The sequence below is a fragment of the Ahaetulla prasina genome, chromosome 6 (assembly GCF_028640845.1).
Source record: "Ahaetulla prasina isolate Xishuangbanna chromosome 6, ASM2864084v1, whole genome shotgun sequence".
Lineage (NCBI taxonomy): Eukaryota > Metazoa > Chordata > Lepidosauria > Squamata > Colubridae > Ahaetulla > Ahaetulla prasina.
The window spans coordinates 57,242,508-57,264,059 of record NC_080544.1 but is presented as its reverse complement, the minus strand read 5'-3'; the positions used below and the strand labels follow the sequence as shown (position 1 = coordinate 57,264,059).

Below are 21,552 nucleotides of genomic sequence, written 5' to 3'. Positions count from 1 at the left end.
TATGAATAAACAGAGCAAGAAAGGAAACAGCTTGTAAGTAACCAAAAACACAGACATTAGATTCTGAAAAAGACCTATAATGTTATTTAAACACTCCTTCTGCCAAGCTCCAAGTGTTCCCCATAGTATTTTTGCCAGCATTGCTAGATAGGTCTGTTGCAAATAAAAAGCATTCCCACTTGGAAAGAGATCTCACTTGCCTAAAAAAAGGTAGATTGAACTTTATTTCTATATAAGCATCTGTGTGTGTGCGTGTGCGTGTGTGTATACACACGGGCACACACACTCATGCCTATAGACAGTTATTATCTTCACCATTTGGCAGAAATATGATTTAAGAATCTTCTATTATGCATTATAGTATGCAACAGGGAGGAAAAAAGTCAAGATAATTTATTTTTATTGATTCACTAACTTACACTGTGCCATATCTTCCAGTCATTCCCTTTGCTAAGATATCATCCCCAAAGCTTTGGAAATTTTTTATTTCTTTGTAATTATATTTTATTAAAACTATAATAAATAACAAATACTACCACAAGAGATGAACTCATTTGCAATAGTAATAACTTTTGATTCAAAAATCTCTAGAAGAAGCAGAAAACATAGCAGGAGAGGGGGAAAAAGGAAAGTGGCGACAGATGAATTGTTTCCGTCTCTGTCCTAATTTTCTTTATGTGTAATCATTCACAAATTAAGATAGGTAAAATAGGATGATAACATCAGAAGAAATTTGGTATGGATTCTTTTTCTTAAAGAAAGAAATTATATGGGTTGTCAATGTGAAAAGTTTTATTACTTCCAAATAGGGTCTATTTTGGCAAAATACAAATTAAAAGCTGTGCATATTGATGAAGCACATATTATCAAAGCATATATAATTGGATGCTAAAAAAAATAAGACTAATGCAGATAGCCTGGGCTGGAACCATAAATAGGATATTGGAAAAGCTAAAGCTTGGAAGAAGCTGAAACTGGCAAAGAACAAGGGGAGAAAAGTACCCTCAGTATCTTCTGTATTTTTGCTTACTTTAAATGATTTTAAATGTTTTGAGGCAGATGACTTTCGTCTTAGAGTACAGAGAGTTCTGGATTAATGACTACAATTGAGTCCAACATTTCTATTGCTAAGTGACACAGTTAAGTGAATTTAGCCTCATTTTACGACCTTTCTTTCCACAGTTGTTAAGTGAATCATTGTAGTTCTTAAATTAGTAAGATGGTTGTTAAATGAATCTGGTTTCCCCATTGATTTTGCTTGTCAGAAGGTCATAAAAGGTGATGACATGACCCTGGGACATTGCAACCGACATAAATAAGAGTCAATCACCAAGCATTTGAATTTTGATCATGTAACCATGAGGATACTGTAACGGTTGTACCTGTGAAAAAAAGTCATGTCTTTTTGCAGTGCTTTTTAACGTTGAGCGTTCATTAAATGAATTGTGATAAGTCAACAATTTACATAATTTTATCTTGAACAATTAATGTCATAAATTGAATGGGCCCTGCGATTTGTCAACTTTGGGTGATGAGAGTTTCAGTGTATCATTTATTATGTGAAAAATAGACCTCAAACCTGGGATTCCTAACCTGCATCCCTAGTTCTTAGAAATAATTAGTAAAAACAATTTCACGTTCTCTGAAGTCTGCTTTTTGAAAGGCAGAATAGGGGACCAAGGGAGGGAGGGAGGGAGGGAGGGAGGGAGAGAGAGAGAGAGAGAGAGAGAGAAATAATGTGTGTGTTAACTTGAAAAGGTTTTCCAAAATGTTCTAATGGAATACTGCAATGTGGATGGCAGTGGTGGCATTTTTAAAAGGTTGTATACTAATTCATATGTCTCAATGTGTGAGAACTAATATAGTGCATCATCTAGAATATTGGGTTAGATAAAAGAAGTTCAAGTTCACATTTTATACCCACACGGAGGAAAGCCAGGACCGTTACAATCTATAGATTTTCTATTTATAATTTTCAAATTTCTCTGCCTTCCCATTTCTAGAAATTGTATCTCTGGATGTAATATATCTCTATTAAAAACAAAGTTCCCATTGGTCTTGTTAGGTTTTGATTACATACACTATAGTTTGGATGACCAGCTACATTTCTCTCCTGTAAAGTTGCTCATGGGTACAAATTATTAGGACAGAAAATTAATGTTAGACTGCCAATGATATATCAATCTGATAGGCAGTAAGAAAATGATCTAAATGAATTCCACTGAGGCAAAACTCTGCCTGCAACTCTGACCTGCCTAAGGATAAATGTCACTGCCAGATGTTGCAATTAGGTAGTGGAATCAGCATATAGTATTCTATAAACTGTCAGAGGTCTACCTAGGAGCTTTCATAAATTGAGCCAGGCATATAAATCAGGAAAGGAACTGGCAACAGTGGAACCAGATATCAAAGACAAGGCAAGATAGCAATAGAAGCACAACAGTTTAACAAATGGAACAATTTCTTGTAAAAGAATCTGTACCTTAGCATTTCTGCATTACTCCTCTGTTCCATTTGAGTATTTTGATTTATTGCCAAAAAGCTCTTAGTTTCTCTCTAATTTGGATACTGAAGTTTCACCTCAATGGGTACTGGCTCTTTTTCATGTCAAATTCTACCTCCTGACTCACTTACTTTAAGTCAGAGTTGGAAGTGTTGTCATTATCTGCAACTGTGAAATGGTGAAATTCCTTGAGTGTCATATTCTGATATTTGAAAAGAAGAAATTAGGCATATTCAGCAGAGGTGTCTAGTACATGCACTAGTTAACTCTTTGGAAAAAGCCTTAATCTATAGAAAAATAGGCCAAAGTTAATTGTGCTATAATTGTATGAATACAGTTCAATTTTATATTTTATTTTACTAGTATCCAAAGAGAAGCCAGTGCAGCCAAAGGTCTGCAGTATGAGGAACAGAAAAAGGGTCTAACTCTTTCCTCCCTATTATAACCGAATAAAAATGGTTTCTCCAAATTGTTGCATCTCAAGAGAAAAATTCCCATTAAAATCAATTGACACTTCTCTTGAAATGCAAATTTCAACAATGAAAATTTGGCTTTGGGTTTTTCCATATTGTGATCAGCTAAACATGAAACTGACTTAAAACATTTTAGTTCTGCACTTCAACTCCTTTTTCTCTTTCAATTGTTGTGATGGCCTGATGGTCTATCTGGATCACATTTATCAAAGCATCTGGTTGGTGGATTCCCCTATTTTTTTTATTCCTCCTGGACTGGTCAAATAAACAAAATAATTCCAATTCTACCATTTCTCTTCTGTCAGAGGGTAATCCTGCCACAGTGCATAATAACTAACTGGAAACAAAGGATTTGTTTACAATGGAATTAAGCCCAGTAGGTGAACTGATTTTCAGACATTTCGACAGTTCCTAGTTTAAGATGTCTGACTTAAAGGCAACCCCTAGTTATAAATGGGCTACCTATTAGTAAAAAGAGCTGATGACTTTGTTATTCCTTGCACTGATGAAGCACTGAAGCCACACATTGCTTTCAGGAACTGCTGAAGCTGGGCATTTTTACAATATAGAAGTTTTTAGCAGTTCCTGAAAGCTTTATATAGCTTTAATGCTTTGTTGACTCAAGGAAAGACAATTCCATGCATCATTTTCAGTAGTAGGCAGTCTGTTTGTAAGTACAGGTTCTAACTTTAACACAAAATTGGGTTAAAGACAGAGTTAGGGAACAGAACTTGTTCTTAACCCGAGGATAACTTTCATGTATTATTTAATAATGTGAGCATTCATTCATTCATCTCATATCCAGTTTAGCCTCAGGATTCTTAAATTAAGCAATTTGTGTCTGTTAAAGGACATGATACAGTGCTATTAAATGGATTGCAATAACAGCTATTGATGAATGGTGAAGTGCTAATCAGCAAAAACAGGTGTAGGTTTCAGCTAGCTGAGTGAGTCATCTACTACTTGCTGGATGGTTTTTGTACAGAATCTATGATCGTCAATTACAAAGCCATTCATTCACCTATATATTATATGGCATGCCTGTAACTTATTCTGTGCTGACTTCATTTTTTCAACAGCTGCCATACTTAAGACAAAATAGACTATTGATATATTAGAATCTGTAAGGAATTTTGCTTGCTATATATATATATTTAAACACATAAGCAGGATAACTCTCATAGTTTTGGGAAGAAGCCCACCTAAAACAGAAATCAGAAACTAGGCAAATTTGATTGTGAAATATAGAGGAGGTTCCCAATGAATCTCTTGACTTTATTCTGCCTGGCAAGAGTTAACTATTAGTTTTACAAACTGATCAGGCTTTGAATTAATGCTCTAGAGTACAATTCTCCTGTGCTCTTTATCTTTCAGTTTGGTGAAAGAAAAGTTATTTAATAAAGGCAAATAGAATTTTTAATAAAAATATTAAATTAATATTATATTTAATTCAAGATGGTTAAGAAAACAAATATATAATCTTTCATGTCTAGCATCTGGTAGTCTCCCTTTTTTCTTGCATATCAGGAAAATCCCAAGGGAAGATATTACATCCTATTGGGAAACATTAACAACCTGGAAAGTTTCAGAATGAATAGAATAGAATAGAATATATTTTTTTATTGGCCAAGTGTGATTGGACACACAAGGAATTTGTCTTGGTGCATATGCTTTCAATGTACATACCGTAAAAGAAAAGATACCTTCATCAAGTAGAACACTTACAACACTTAATGATAGTCATAGGGTACAAATTTAACACTTAATGATACAACACTTAATGATACAACACTTAATGATAGTTTAGGCTAGTCTAGGCTACAAATATGCAATCAGGAAACAATCAATATCAATATAAATCGTAAGGATACAAGCAACAAAGTTACAGTCATACAGTCATAAGTGGAAGGAGATGAGTGATGGGAATGATGAGAAAATTATAATAGTAGTGCAGTCTTAGTAAATAGTTTGACAGTGTTGAGGGAGTTATTTGTTTAGCAGAGTGATGTTCGGAGAAAAAACTATTCTTGTGTCGTTGTTCTGGTGTGTAGTGCTCTATAGTGTCGTTTTGAGGGTAGGAGTTGAAACAGTTGAGGTTCAGGATGTGAGGGGTCTGTAAATATTTTCACAGCTCTCTTTTTGATTCATGCAGTATACAGGTCCTCAATGAAAAGGCAGGTTGGTAGCAATTGTTTTTTCTGCAGTTCTAATTATCCTCTGAAGTCTGTGTCTGTCTTGTTGGGTTTCAGAACCAAACCAGACAGTTATAGAGGTGCAGACAACAGATTCAATAATTCCTCTGTAGAACTGTATCAGCAGCTGTTGGATACATGTTGGAAAAATGTTGGAAAAATCAGTAATAAAAACCATATCCACAGTAGCAGTAGCAGAAAAAAAGAGAAATTTAAAATAAATGCTTTGGTACTTTGAAAATAAAGCAAAGAAAGGCAAAAGCCTTCCTTACAATTTTTCCTCTTAGAAATTGCAAGGCAGATTTGGTAAACCATTATACCAAAGCTGAGTACTCCAAGTGTAGATGAAAAGATTCATTAAGTTGGGAAAAAAGACTGCTTCATTGGCTATCCACTTAAAAGTAATGACTTCAAGGCTGACTTTTGTAAGATTTCTTTTTTTAGAAAAATAAGTAGCAATCATAGATATCTGCCAGGGAAGCAAAAGCAAAAGATAAAACATTTATAATGATATCTTAATGGATATTCAATGTTTGTATCCTCTTGGATGATGTTGCTGTGAAGAAATAGAAGTTTGCATTGTAAGACCATATGCATGTTTGGTCATTTTGATATCAGCATGGGTTGCTAACAAATGCATTGTGGCAACAAATGCATTAATATTTATACCCCAAATGAAAGAAAATGGCAGGATGGTTTAGACCACAGGCCCCCAACCTTTCTGGCTTTGTGGTAGTGGTGGGCGGGGAAAGAGGGGATAGTTTCACATGAGCAGTGGGTTGAGTACACACATGCAGCTTCATTTGCACAATACTCACTTAAATAAGCTTTGTGCATAAGTGCTTCCCACTCAAACAAGTGGAACCATGCTCATCACTTGTCTGGCCCAGTTTGGAATAGGCTGTGGTCCGGGGGCTGTGGCCCTCTGATTTAGATTTTCAAAGAAGAGGAACATGCAGTGAAGTTCCAGAATAATTTTCATTGTTCTTTCTGTAAGATGACTTTAAGTCAGTGCGTAATTCCTTGAGAAGTACTTAACTGAACACTGTAGTGCTTCCATCAACTAAACAAAGGCATAGGCTTGCATTGTTAATGAAATATGTCCAGATGTATCTATATGAAAGGCAGCATGTTTCCAGCAATATCTTTAACTATATTTTGTATCTGCAATATAATAAGCTATTACTATCTATGAAGATGCATTAAGTTACAATATTGAGAACTTTAGCTTTCTTCCTATTCATTTCTTGATCCTATAATACCCCAAATTGCATGGATAAATATTAAGCTCTCCTTTGGATAATTTCAAATGGTTGTTTCAGAAAGCTAATGGAAGATGCCTTTCATCGGTTCCCTTTCTCTTCTTCTCTTAGGTGATTCTCATTCTTACAAAGCTGCATGACTTCAATTTGGGAAGTGTTACTGAAAGCTCACTTTGGAGGTAAGCATATTACATGGTATCTTTTCCTGAGTAATAATGAAACAAGACAATGGAAAAGTTGTAAGGAACTGAACACATATTACTTCTGATGCCCTGATGAGCAGGAGAGTTTTTGTTGTTTAAAAACCCTGTTGTGACAGTTACCATATATTTGACCACAAGTTCAAATATATTTTGAACTTGTAGTCAAACAGATTTTCGGAACAAGATGTGTACATTTTGTTTTTCTGTAACTGGAATCTGTAAATCATCACCATATGAGGGTAACACTGAAGTCTGAGAATAATCTGATCTGCAATAAATGCTCAACAAATGTTAATATCATATTGAAATATTAATTAGATGAGCCCCAAAAGCCTCTGTAGACCAGATATGACTGAAAGCTGTACGGCAAATACTATACTATAACATAGTAGTCTATCCTATTTCTATCACTATCCTTCCTCTAAATTAAGTTGGCCGCTGCTATTATTGTATATATGTGAGTTCTTTTTTAAAACCTGAAAGTGGATGTGACAGGATTAGAAATGCTAATTAGTCCTGAAGATAGATATTTTCTTATGAAAGCATAAGAAGTTAAGAACAGCAGGATTCTGTTGCATTACACCAAAGATTGATTTCATTCAGTATTTTGCTGTCATGGTAACATCCATTTACCTAGGAATTTTCCAAGCAGATAACATTCAGATAAGCAGGGATTAACACCAGGCAAACAATCAAGTAGAAAACTATACCCCAATTAAGAAACTGCCAAAGAGAAAACCCCACTACCATCAAAAGCAGCAGACAAGCTATGGTATATAAACAGAGAGCAAGCTTCCTGCTCACATGCACTGATATTAGCTAGTTGGGTAATGAATGTCTGCAAGGAAACAATCAAGCTCAGACAGTACCAAGGACTCCATAGTTTTTATAATGTGTCCAAATTCTCTTGAATTAAAAAAAAGAAATGTGGATTGGATTCTGAAATTTAGAATTTGCCAGACAAGGGTTTAAGCTACAAAGTACTTCAGGATAAATAAACAAATGTGGAAACCACAACTTTAATTTTCATCGGCTAGCACAGATCAGGAGACAGTATTAGTCTTCTAGAGTAGGTCTGCTTACATGAAAAGCCAAAATGTGATCTAGATTCTGTCTATTGATATTTTATCCTCTAGCCTTTCCCCCCTCATCTGAATTATTTTTTTAAAAAAAATTAGGCTTAGCATTGGTTGCTTCGCTCATGTTTTCCTTCTACTCCTTAACTCCATTGATTCAGAATTTTTAACTATCTAAATATATTCAGGATTTCATCATCCCTTTATAGTGAGATTCCTGATCCTTTTTCAATGAGGGCAGGAAGGCCTATTTTAATGAAAGCGGCTGGAGGAAGTAAGCAGCCCTGCCATGCTTTCCTCATATCTCCATTCAGGTCTATGAATTTGGTACAAGAATATAGAGAGAGGAAAGAACGTGAGACTGGCCAGCAGAAAATATGTTTGGCCCTGGCGGCACAGTAGTTAGAATGCAATATTGCAGCTAACACTGCCCATAGATTGATCCTGATGGACTCAGGGTTGACTCAGCCTTCCATCCATCCAAGGTCAGTAAAATGAGGACTCAGATTGTTGAGCGCATTATGCTGACATTATAAACTACCCAGAGGGTCCTGTAAAGTACTGTGGGACAGAATATATGTCTAAGTGCATTACTACTGGTGAGAAGTCACTTTAATTATATTTAATTTAAACAAAATGGAAATGAAAGAAATAATGTCTGATTTGTGCAATACTCATTCAGATCTAAAGGCGGACAGCTAACAAAACTTGAGCTACCCTTTCTTTTCAGAAAATAAGTCAACTGTACCAGCTATTGCAGAGATTATACATATTATGGCTATTGTCGATCCAAAATATAAAAAAAGTTATGACTGGTAAAGGAGTGGAAAGAGCTTTCATAATTGTTTCAAATCAAAAGGAAATCAAGTTAAAGACGATCTTTAGGCGTCTTGCTAACTTGCTTGAATTTTAATTTCTTAGCTGATTTTATGGGTTTTAATTTTTTATTAATTTTTAGGGTTTACTTGTATTTTAAAATTGGGCCAAATTTAATAAGTTTTTTAATGTCTGTTTTTAGTATTGTATGTGTTGCTGTATTTTATTTTGGCTGTAAACTGCCCTGAGTCCTTCGGGAGAAGGGCGGTATACAAATTAAAATATTATTATTATTATTTAAATAAATCCCTTTGTTAATTAAGTGCAATGAAAGTACATCGCTCCTTAGTTTCTATTGATCAATGTCAGCTATGCTTTCTTTCAGTTGTGGTTTATGAGGTATTTACAAATATATTCCCTTTGTAAATATATTCCAGTCTTCGTCAATCTAGTAACTTCCCAATAGTTTGGATTCTTCAAGTTTTGAAACACTGTTCTCCCTGAAGAAGGTTGTGATAAATATTTGGGTTTCATTATAAACTGTGTGTGGCCAGCAACAAAGTGCATATTTACATTAGGAAAGTTTAGATATGATAAAAACCAGAGAAACCAAAAGCAGGTTGTCAGGAGCAATGCTTTAGGAAAGGTGACTAAAGTTTTGTTTTCAAGAAGTCAGCCACAGTGGTAATACAGAGTCAGTTTTCTGAAACATACCAGATTAAGGCAGGTTAACCAGGTTTTTGGCTGCAGTCAAGTTGTTAGAAACAAGGCAATTAAAAAAAAAATCTGTTTCCATTTTATGAAGGTTTATGGAGTTGAATTTCACTGTGGATCCCTGCTCTTTATTAAAATGCCTGTGGAATCCCGGGAAAGTCTTCTTGTTGTTGTTAGTTGCGAAGTCATGTCCGACCATCGCGACCCTATGGACAACGTTCCTCCAGGCCTTCCTATCCTCTACCATCCTCTGGAGTCCATTTAAACTCATGCCTACTGCTTCAGTGACTCCATCCAGCCACCTCATTCTCTGTCGTCCCCTTCTTCTTTTGCCCTCAATCTTTCCCAGCATTAGGCTCTTCTCCAGTGAGTCCTTCCTTCTCATTAGTTGGCCTAAGGGAAAGTCTTATGGTTTCACAAAACTTAGTCCCAGGTGATCCATTTTTTTTGTCCTCTAATTGCTGTATCAATGACCTTTCCATGGGCCAGCAAATTTCTGAAATCCTGGTTTTTTTCAGTTTTATTAACTATTATTATTATTTTGCCGAGAAAGCTCTAGGACTAATTGCTGAGACTTTCCAGAAAATATTAGTTTACAAATTTTAATGACACTCATGATTTATTAATGTACTCCTCTTGCATCTGCTTGTCTTTATTCCTTGGTGGAATTCCTGCTGAATCTGAGTGAATTAATAAAAACAAAACTGCATATTATAAAAGTGTTTTAGCTTGCTGTTAATTAAAAGCACTTTGCCACAATTCAGTTGTTTTCGTTTGCCTCTTTTTTCTTTCTTTCTTTTTTCTTTCTAACTGATTTCGCTATGGGAGTCTTTAAAGTCTAGGCAAGCCTAAATTCGCAGAACAGGTTCTTTTTTTGGGAACTTAAACTGATTATTGTGTTTTGTGAATCTTCCTGCTCACCTTCCTGCCTAAATATAGCACTGAGAGTGTAGCTATTTCTACATGACCAATTTGTATGAATTGTTACTGTTATTGGGTTTGTGATGTTGCATCTGCTTATCCAGTTATACATGGCTGCAGGAAGGTTTTGAAAGTCTAGGAGTAGAAATAATGGATAATTTCCTTGCTCTTCACTTCATAATAGAAAATGGAACATTTTTTTTAGTCTAAGTGATGTAAATGTCCTGTTCCATTCAGTAAGTAAATTTTGAACCTGGGAATCTATTTAGATTATTATTCTTTTCAAAAGTACTAAAATATTTTAGCATCAGGTTGTTTGCTTTGTTACTTCAACTGGAATTTGACTGTTCTTTCCTTTTTGGATATGTGTGTGTATGTGTTTGACTTTTATATAATTGGAAACCATTTGAGAAAGTCTGGATAAATCAGCTTTTTGACCTTATTACCCATTTTTGGAAGAATATAGTATGAAATATGGCATTGACAAGTTCTCTTGATTTGATGTAATATCGTTCTTCAAATAACTGCTTCTACATGAGACATTTCTAGCACTTGGATTTTCTGTTTTTTCATATTGAATCTCTTTGGGATGTCAATATATTTTAGTACCATCCATATTATGCATATTAGTCTTAAAGCTCTGGGACCATCAGCGATAGACAGAAATGTTCTAATGCTCTGTATCATAGTTTCATGAAGGACACCTAATATATGACTCTTGATAATGTTCCAATTATACATTGAATCTGTCACTGCATTTTCAACGTGGAAGAAAGAGGTGATACATAAGTAGTGGGTGGCATAATATAGCAGTTTTATTATATTACTTTCTACAACAAGATCTATAGCAAGGCCAATTAAATATAGTGAAAATCAGTATTTGTTCTGTTTCACCTTCAATAATATATCAGATGGGAGTCTGCCCTGAACACAAATGATATCCCTATAAAAACAGCTTTTAGTGTGGGGGTTCTTTAATTTCTTTCATCAGGGTCCCACCAGAAAGGGTCCCACCAGAAAGTTCTGCAGATTGGATACCATTGCATTATTCAAATAAAAATGAATACTATCTCTCTTCCACTGATCTTCCACTGACCTTTTCTGATAAATTAAACCATCAAATAACAGGAAATCACTTCATAGGTACACCCATGTTTATACAGAATAGCAATAGCACTTAGACTTATATAGTGCTTCATAATGCTTTACAACTCTCTCTAAGAGGTTTACAGAGTCAGCCTATTGCCTCCAACAATCTGGGTCCTCATTTTACTGACTTCAGAAGGATGGAAGGCTATTTCTAAAACTTAGGTGATCTTTTCCTTTTCTATATGCATTTGAGGTGAAATAACTATGAATAACCAGCAGTTTGGATCTCTCTTAGATTTTTCACAATTTGTATGATCATGACATTTCCTCAAAATGTCAAGATCTTTATAAGGTCTGAAGGTCATTTGTATGTAGTGGAAACAGTTCTAATATAGATCAGATATTTACAGAATTTGGATGTTGTTCAAGGACCAGAAATGTACTCAAAAACAGAAATATTTGAAACATCATGGTTAACATCATGGTAGTGACTTTAAATGTGCTGGCCTTTCTTACATAATCATAATTAGATTAACAATCAGAAACAGAGTGTTCTATAATTGCACAATTTGGTCATTTACAAGAGAAAGCAATATGTTAAAAGTAATGTCAAAATCTGTGAAGCAAGACCAAACTAAATGTACAATTATTGTATTCTTCATTGCCAGACAGTCTGTGGTCAGTCACATCTCTTATTACAATGCTCTGGTAGTTGGTTTTCATCATGGTGCCTGGTTAAGAAGAACTTTTCAAAGTTCTGTCATAAAAGTAAGTATTGATTCATATTCTGTATGCAGTGCCATCCTTCCCAGGGCCATTTTTCATTGGATGCTGTAACTCCTTTTCTCCTTGGAGGAAGACAAGTAAAATTCTTGTTAAATCATATCATTCCTTTGGTTGTCTTATTTTTTTTCTTTTTTAAATACTTTTTGTTGCTTAGATCTTTTATCTAATACCTTAGACTTTTTTCCTTAAGTCAGAAAAAAGAAAAAAAATTAAAGCCTCCTTCGTGTTGAACATGGAGTTCATAGACATGACCATGTAGTTTTCTTGGCAACAATATGGGACAGGCATTGCAATAGGCATCCACTAAGCCTTCTGAACTTTCTATTGTAATCTACAACTGTAGGATTTTAGCTTTTATCAATCAAGCTCAGCTTGAAGCTGCAAAATTGACCACAAATAATAATACCATTAACAATTGTTTACATGGTTGGTCGCACAGTCAGCCAGATGTTATTATGTGCAACAAAATAGGAAATCACAGTTGTTGGTTCTTTAGTGGCATTGGCCTTTATATACATCAATTTCTTCCAAAGAACCTAGGATGTCACAATATATTAGTGTATATACATAGGTCCAAGCAATGAAGCCTTTTGTGATTTTCAGACAAAATTTCTGTATGCATATTTTCTAAGTCACATTCAAGATTTTTTGGTTTGGTATCCAGTGTTCCCATAATCATGAGAGCCAATATGTCAGGTTTAATGCAATAATCTTTCAGTTTTGGTTTTCATAACTTGATATTTTGTGAACTTCTCCAGTTCTTTTTTATCTTCTAGTCTACCTCCTAATATGGCCATATCAGTTAACCATACCTTTTTTCAACCACAGTTAAATTTGGAATGTTATGAGCCAAGACTTTATCAGTTTGTTTTTGGAAATCCCACTATATTTTAACCTGCTAATTTTCAACTACTTTTTTTCAACTCTATATTCTCACTAATTTTTCATTACTGGTACACAATAATTTTGACACTCCAGTAAATCCTTCTGGTGACTGTGTTATTGTTTATAATCAGTTTGTGACATCTTCTTGCAAAAGCTGAATATGGGTTTCCTGCACATTCAGTATGATCCAATTTTTAGCTTGCATCAATGCTTGTGCCTGACTTTTATGTATGCTTGTCTTCTTTGACAGTTTGCTTGACTTGTTCCACCAGACTTAGAGTGTGAATATAACTATAGACACATAATAACAAATTAAACTTGTATGCTGCCTCACAGCAAAACATCTTGATTAGTACCTTATCTTATTTATCTTTGTTTCAATATCTTTATGGACTTCCTAAAGCCAGAGATGTGCATACTTCACAGTGGAAAAAAATTACTCACACAGGGAAGAATATAATAACCAGGTAGCTTACATATTGTGATTTACAGAGGAAAAATGATGGAGATTCTTCATTCCTCCAACATAGATGACCTTAATAATCTATAGGAATCACCTAGAGAGATGCAATACAAGTGGGAATGCATTTCATAAAATGACAGCGGAATGTCATCTGAAGCCCACAGTTGGTTTTGTTCAAAAAGATGGAAATATATATATATATATATATATATATATATATATATATATATATATATATATATATATATATAGGTCTTTGGTTGTTCGGGTTTTCTCCCGTGTAAAATTGAAAGTGTCTTGGCGACGTTTCGACGAAGTCTCATTCGTCATCTTCAGGCTTCAGCTTCGTGCTTCTGGGAGCAATGTGTGATCGCAGCTGTTTCTTCCTTTTAACTGCTAGTGGGGGTTTGAACTGATTGGGTGGGAGCTTGGCTGTGCTCTGATTGGATGGGGTTTTCTGTGCTCTGATTGGCTGGGGTGTGTCCTGTGTTGTTGGTGTTTTGGTTGTGCTCAGTCTAGTCTGTGCTGCAAGGGGATTTGAGCTGGTGAGCTGCATAGCTGTTGTTTGGCTTTGTGGTCGTGCTACATCTTCATAGTGGGTGTCAGTCTGCTGCATGAATGGATTGGAGGGTTTGAAATGGCTAATGTTGCAGCTGCGGTCTGGCTTCTGGTCCTTGGTCGTGCTTCATGATCAGTGTGGGTTTGGGTCTGCTTTCTGGGTGGATGTGGTGGTGACATCCTGTGTGGACCTTGTGAGTGTGGGTCTGGTGTCATTCCTCGTGTTAGGGACTCGTTTGTCAATAAGGCGGGTTTCCAAATGGCTGGTAGGCGGAGGTGTCATCTCGTTTGTTCATGCTGTGTGGGCGCTTTTCTATCTCAATGGCTTCTCTGATTATTCTGTTGTTAAAGTGTTCAGTTTTGGCGATAGTTCTGGTCTTTTTAAAGTCAATATCATGTCCTGTGACTTTAAAGTGTTGGACCAGGGAAGAAGTTGGTTCCTCTTTTTTGAATGAGTTCTTGTGTTCTTCAATCGTGCACTTATTCTTCTGTTGGTTTGTCCAATGTATGTGGTGGGGCAGGCGGTGCATGGGATTTCATATACTCCTTGATTTTCTAACTCAATTTTGTCTTTGGGGTTTCTTAGGATGGTGGATATTTTTCTGTTTGTGCAGAATGCTGTCTTGATGTTGTGTTTGTGGAGGATCTTGCTGATTCTGTCTGTGGTGCCTTTTATATATGGGAGGAGGGCTGTGCCGTTTTCTTGTTCTCTGTCTTGGATTTTAGTGGGGGGTTCTTTTTGGATTAGCTTGGTAATCTTATTTCTTTGGAATCCATTGGATGTTAGTACGTTAGTGAGAGTGTCTAGTTCGGGTTTTAGGTGTTGTTCATCAGCTAAGCATTTTGTTCTGGAGATGAGTGTCTTGGCTACGGAGTTGATCTGTGCTGGGTGGTGGTGTGAGAGTGCGTGCAGATAGCGGTTTGTGTGTGTTTTTTACACGGGAGAAAACCCGAACAACCAAAGACCTATATACAAACACCCGTGAAAACCTCAGAAAACAAATATATATATATATATATATATATATATATATATATATATATATATATATATATATATATATATATATATATATATATATATATATATATATATATATATATATATATATATATTTGTTTTCTGAGGTTTTCATGGTGTTTGTATGTAGGTCTTTGGTTATTCGGGTTTTCTCCGTAAAATTGGAAGTGTCTTGGCGGCGTTTGACGAAGTCTCATTCGTCATCTTCAGGCTTCAGCCGTGCTTCTGGGAGCAAGAAGCACGAAGCTGAAGCCTGAAGATGACGAATGAGACTTCGTCAAACGCCGCCAAGACACTTCCAATTTTACACGGAGAAAACCCGAACAACCAAAGACCTATATATATATATATATATATATATATATATATATATATATATATTCTGAGGTTTTCATGGTGTTTGTATGTAGGTCTTTGGTTATTCGGGTTTTCTCCGTAAAATTGGAAGTGTCTTGGCGACGTTTCGAAGTCTCATTCGTCATCTTCAGGCTTCAGAAGCACGAAGCTGAAGCCTGAAGATGACGAATGAGACTTCGTCGAAACGTCGCCAAGACACTTCCAATTTTACGCGGGAGAAAACCCGAATAACCAAAGACCTACACACACACACACACACACACACACACACACACACACATATATAACTATGGCAGAGCCATAGGTGGTGGCTATGGGTAATATTTTCTTAAGATGGGGAATAAATCTAGAATTATTGATGAGTTTTCTATTGAAAACCTGGTGGAGTATATACAGAAACTGATTTATTTACAACAGTGTTTTTCAAACTTGGCAATTTTAAGACCTATGGACGTTAACTTCTGGAATTCCCAGCCAGCATACAGATCCTGATACAAACGCCTCATGGACTCTTTTTTACTGTAGAGGGTAAAAATGAAGGTGAGAACATAGGTTTGGTTTTTTTCCTTTTTTTTCTTTTTTTTATTGAAAAAGTTTTAAGAAACAAAAACATTTCCCCCCTTTTTCCCCCCTCCCCCCCACAAAGCCCCCTTCCCCTTCCTTCCCCCGGTCAATCACAAGGTATTGTTATACATAAACCAAAAATAGAGTAAAATTTTCCCTTCTAATCCAATTAACCTCATCCAAATCTTTTCATCTCCCAACCCCCCCCATTACATAAAATAATACTTCCTAATTATTCAAAGGCAATCTGATATTTCTTAATCTGATATCTGTTTTGTAAATAATCAATCCATTTTTTCCATTCAATTAAATATCTTTCCTGCGTATTGTCTTTCAAAAAAGCTGAGATTTTAGCCATCTCAGCCAAATTAGTTACTTTCAATATCCATTCTTCTAGGTTTGGTTTTTTTCTTAACAAGGCAGCATTTTACCATGCAATATTTTAAATATAAGTATATGTGTTTTTGTTTCACCTGTCATATCTAGGTTGTAATAATCTGTAAGAAAGAGATACAGAAATCATTGCCTGTCATTTAGCAGTCATCTAGAATTTTGTAGTCTTTATAAGGCATGCCTAGTTTGAGATATGTGTATTAAGGATTAAAATGAAGAAGAATGCTACTAAAATGACATCTTTTGTTATGAAAAAATAGCAAAATGGAATTCTTTAATTGAAAATTTAATTAATTAAATTAAATTAATTGAAAACAATAATATTCTATTGTAGACCCTTTGAGTATTATTCCTGTTCATTTGCAGGACCAATCCGTTTATCTGTCCACTCTAAGGATTGTGCAGGTTTTGAAATCAGTCAGAGAAGGTTTTCAAATGCCACATGAATGCAGAATCACATTGCTCAACCTCATTGAGAGGAAGACAGAGAAACAACTTGGTATATGCTGACCTAGAAACTAGAAGACTGTGAGTTCTAGTCCCACTTTAGGAATGAAAAACTAAGTGACTTTGGATGAGTCATTTTCTCTCAGCCCTGTTCACCTCATAGAGCTGTTGTGGGAAAAAGAGGAGGAGGAAAGAGGAAAGTATTAGTTCTTGCATTTGTATGTAAAAAAGGGTGAGGTAAGAATGTAACAAAAAAATTCCTTTCTCAGGCCCTATAAAAACCTGTTATGGTTTTAAAAATTGTATTATTGTAATACTAATGAAAGGATGCCTTAAATCGGCATTGTCTTTTTATCAGGAATGCATAGAACCCTGAAAAAAGAAAGAAAGAAAGAAATCCAATTACTTTAATGAATAGCAGAGAGATGCTATGGTCATGTTCATGCATGATCTGAAGCACCCCTTCCAACCGTTTCTGAAAAGTGCACAACCCTTTTCACTGTCATTTACAAAGTGAATTCCATTTCTGCCATCAATATTTGCATCCTTAGTTGCTTCATTTGACTTTGCAGCCTTGTGTAATAAGAATGTTTTGTTTGTATTCGGTTTTTATACAGATGCACATCATAAATCCATGACTCTGGATCATTCAAAATATTCAAAACAATTAAAACAAATGAAGATGTTAAAAGAAGAAAAAAAACACAGAGCAGTTGGGAAATCATATAAAGTCCTCAATGTAGCCAAGAAGCAAGCTTTGTCCCACACCCAGCATCCCAGACTCAGGCACAGAACTAGGTCTTCAAAGCCTTACAAAAGGCCTAAAACAAAGTTAGCTTTATGTAAACTGCCGAATGTAAAAGTAGATTCACTTTGACTTTGTTTTCTTCCCTCCATATTTTTGTATGTTTTCCAATTGTGGCTACAAGACCATGCTTCAGCAGTAGCTTTTCATGCAAGTGCACGCTCATACTTTTGCACATTAAAAGATGCCTCTTTTTAAAACATATAGAAGTTCTATTCTTTCCTAACTTCCAGCACTGCAGAAGCCATTCTACAAATGTAGCTATTTAGTCAGTTGATTGGTTTTCAGCCAATATGATATTTGTTACATTTCAAACATTGTTTTCAAACCCTGAGAATTCCCATTTTGATCTTCCTAGCTCAATGTACAACTATCATATTGTTTGACTCTGAAATCTTAATGAAGTAAGAGTTCCCTTTCTGACTGTTTTTTAATAGTCACATGCATTGTTCTACACAGCATTCATCTAACCATTTTTTTTGTACTGCTACATGATCCTTTCAAGGAACCCATCTAATATAGTTCAAGAAAGTTGGACTTGGAGTGGCAAACACTTGGAGCCAAATTCTATCATGAGATACTGAAAGTCTGCCAAGGAATTATTTTCTCATGCTTAATCAGCAAGTATAGGTTATTAATCAAACATCAAATAAAATGTATTTAAATTTATAAATAAATTTAATAGAGTCACATATAATTCACTGGGAAAAGAAGATCCAGAACAATGGAACCACTGTAGAAATAGGTTGTCATTTTTTAAATATTAAAAAAAAATCTAATTTTCAATATTGTTGAATCTAATTTGCATCCCAGAGAGCAGAAGCTCATATGTTGATCTTAATGCTCTAGTAGAGAATCTTAGACAAATGATTCAGAATGTTTAGGGCAGCAATTGCAGGACATTAGGTATGTGATTTCTATTGCCAATATAATAGTAGCAAAGAAGCAGCTCAGCAAATAATTAGGTTATTATTATTAGCAGATAGCATCTTTACATAGCTGCTACAGCACAGCTATATACCTACTGATGCTATTGTCCTTTATCCTCTGATAAAGTGCTGATCCTTATCAGCACTCTGATAAGCACTAACTGGCTGAGAGGATGGTCATGGTAATAGTGTGGAAAACTGTATCTGGAATTTATAAGATCAACTTCTAATACTAACTTCTACGTATATCCTCTTAGTATACATGGCTTCTGTCTTAGATGTAACTGGCTTGATGTCTATGGAAATTCTTAGTCATCCAGATCATAGTTGTCCCAGGGGTGCTTTTTCAAGAGGCATATGGACTTTCTTGTTTTTCTTTGAAGACATTTCTCTTCTTATCCAAGAAGGTTCTTCAGCTTTGACTGAATGGTGGGGAATTCCTCTTGAAAAAGCACCTTTGGGACATGTGTTAACTGGCTTAATAGCTGACATTAAAAGTCTCATCAAGTCTGGAGTTGGCCTCTCAGAATCTGAAGTTCCGAATCTCATTCCAGTTTGAGGGCACCAAGCAAATGAAGGCTATTTTGCATAGTGTGGGATAGACAGGGCACAACAGGCAGCAAGTTATATTAAATTCTAATTAACTAATTAAGTAGTTATAATAATTCAAGCAACTCTGCAGTTATTCTTCAGAAACACAGTTCACTCCGAAAACTGTTTAATATTCTTTGTAGGATGGTAGGTAATGCTGGGTTATAGTCATTAAATTCTTGGTTAAAGCAGTTGAAAATCGTGACCAATGGATAGGCTTCCTAAACAACATTAATAAAACTTACTTTTTTTCCTTTCCCAGAATTTGATTCCTGTTGTTTAAGATATAGATGTAGCAGCTTGTTTTATGAGTTAAGAATCAAAAGTATAAACTCTTGAAATGTTAAATTTATTGTATATATATGTATGTATGAGTGTGTATAATATAAACATATAATATACACATACACAGTCTTGATACATTATAGATAATGCAATACAACTTTTAATGATGAAATTTGGCATTTTCAGAGGCTTGTTGTAGCTAAACAAAACTAATTATATCTTGGAGTCCTTGATAAATTAATGATATAAAATTGAAGTTTTTGACTTAGGACACATTAGAGGAATAGGACATGAATAATTACTTTACAGTTTGTCAAAATATGCTCTTTTCTAATGAGTGGTGTATGTTGGGTTATTGTTATTGTTATATGTTGCAGACTATATCCATGACAACCAATTCAACAAAAATTTGTTTATTTACCTATGACCTACCTTATTCAAGGATTTGTGATTAGGAAGATGGTAAACTGACCACTTTAGAAGATCATTATTAGGGCTGTAAAAAAGGCTTATGGGATCAAAGTTGAAGGCTGAGAATGTTCTGCTCTAATACATGTCTTAAAATTGACTGTGATCTTCTAAATAACATTTTTAGTGAGGAAAATATTTGTGCTGGTGATTTCATGAACATAGTATTTTGAACAAAGCAAGGAGGCTATAAAACATTTGTGAAATAAACATTTGGGGGACAGATACCATATTTGCTGCTTCATTTAGGGATCAGAATTTGCCCCGCTCAAAGGTACTCAATGTGCTATCTGATGCCAAATAGGGCATTTTGATTTCTATTACATCAGGATGTATATAGCAATCCATTTTACATTTCTAAATACATGGATGACAAAGTTATTTTATCAACAAATCATGGAAAATGGTTGTAATTTATTGACCTTAATGTGCTTTTTTAGGATGGGCTGTCTTTTTTCCTGTGTTATCTGTTAAACCTTGAATATATAACTTGTTGCTTCAAACAGACCTAGTTGTGTTAGAAATGTATATAATTAGAATATAGCCAGATATATATTCTGACAGTAATGCAATACCCTCTAACATCTGATTTTATATATAGATACATTTTATACAATCATATGTAATTTTCCAATTGCTTTTGCCTTCCTTTCAAGTTATTGTTGCATGTAAGAAGTTTTCTGGCAGGTTTCCAGAACTATTCATTTCAGGTTTTGCAGATAAAATATTCTTGTGCATACATACTACTTGCATTTTCAAGCAAGGATAATTGTTTTGACATACCATACTCATTTCTGAAAGGCCTTCCATGCTGCTTGTGTTACTTTGAACCATCCAACCACTAGCAATCTGATAAACCTTGTAAAGATTGTAATAGTTTAATTTAAATGCATAAAAATACATTTTTAGCAGTTCAGTAAATCAGAATAGAGCTGGGAGGGACCTTAGAGGTCTTCTAGTCCAGCTCCCTGCTCAAGCAACTATACCATTTCAGAAAAGTGACTGTGCAGTCTTTTCTTAAAAACCTCCAGTGATGAAACACCCACAATGTCTGACGGCAACATGTTCCTCTGGTTAATTGTTCTCTCCCTTAGGAAGTTTCTCCTTAATTCCAGGTTGATTTTCTCCTTGATTAGTTTCTATCCATTGTTTCTTATCCTGCCCTCTGGTGCTTTGGAAAATAAGTTGACCTGTTTCTCTTTGTGGCAACCTCTCAAATACTGGAATACTGCTATCTATTGTGAATACTATCGAAGTTGTTATCTAACAGCTGTCATTCATCTCATATTCAGAAACAGGTAAAAAGCAATTAGGCACACTAGCAATTGTTTTAGAAAGGACAAGTATCCCAAAACAGGGAATGGCCTTCATAAACAGGGACAGGTTTGACATAGGTGAGAAATGGGAGAAATAATATGAAATAGTGAAGGTAGATAGTAGCCTTTGGCCAGTTGTTTATGGTGCTTCTATGCCCTTTCTTTCTTTTCAAAGTTCATCATCTCTCCATGACACATTGTTCAGAAAAGGATAATGATTGCAAACTGGGACAGGATGACAGGCCATACATTTTCCAATGAATTGTTGCAATAGGATCCGTGGTCTTGAAATAAATCTCAGCATTGCTGTGTGACTTGAAACAATACACTTTTAGTTTTGAAGCTTACTTTTAGCAAAATAACAACAACAACAACAATAATAATAATAATCAGGGCCTATTTTAAAATGCCAGAATATTGTTTCAATTGGCACCT

General features: G+C 35.1%; 1 protein-coding gene across 1 annotated transcript in view; it reads left to right on the top strand.

Annotated features, from left to right (window-relative positions):
• SORCS3 (sortilin related VPS10 domain containing receptor 3) overlaps nt 1–21,552 on the top strand; it is a 603,184-nt gene that overhangs the window by 188,125 nt on the left and 393,507 nt on the right. The window contains exon 2 of the mRNA XM_058189116.1: nt 6,542–6,609. Within this exon, the coding sequence (XP_058045099.1) occupies nt 6,542–6,609 (68 nt within the window). The remainder of the gene's footprint in view (nt 1–6,541; nt 6,610–21,552) is intronic.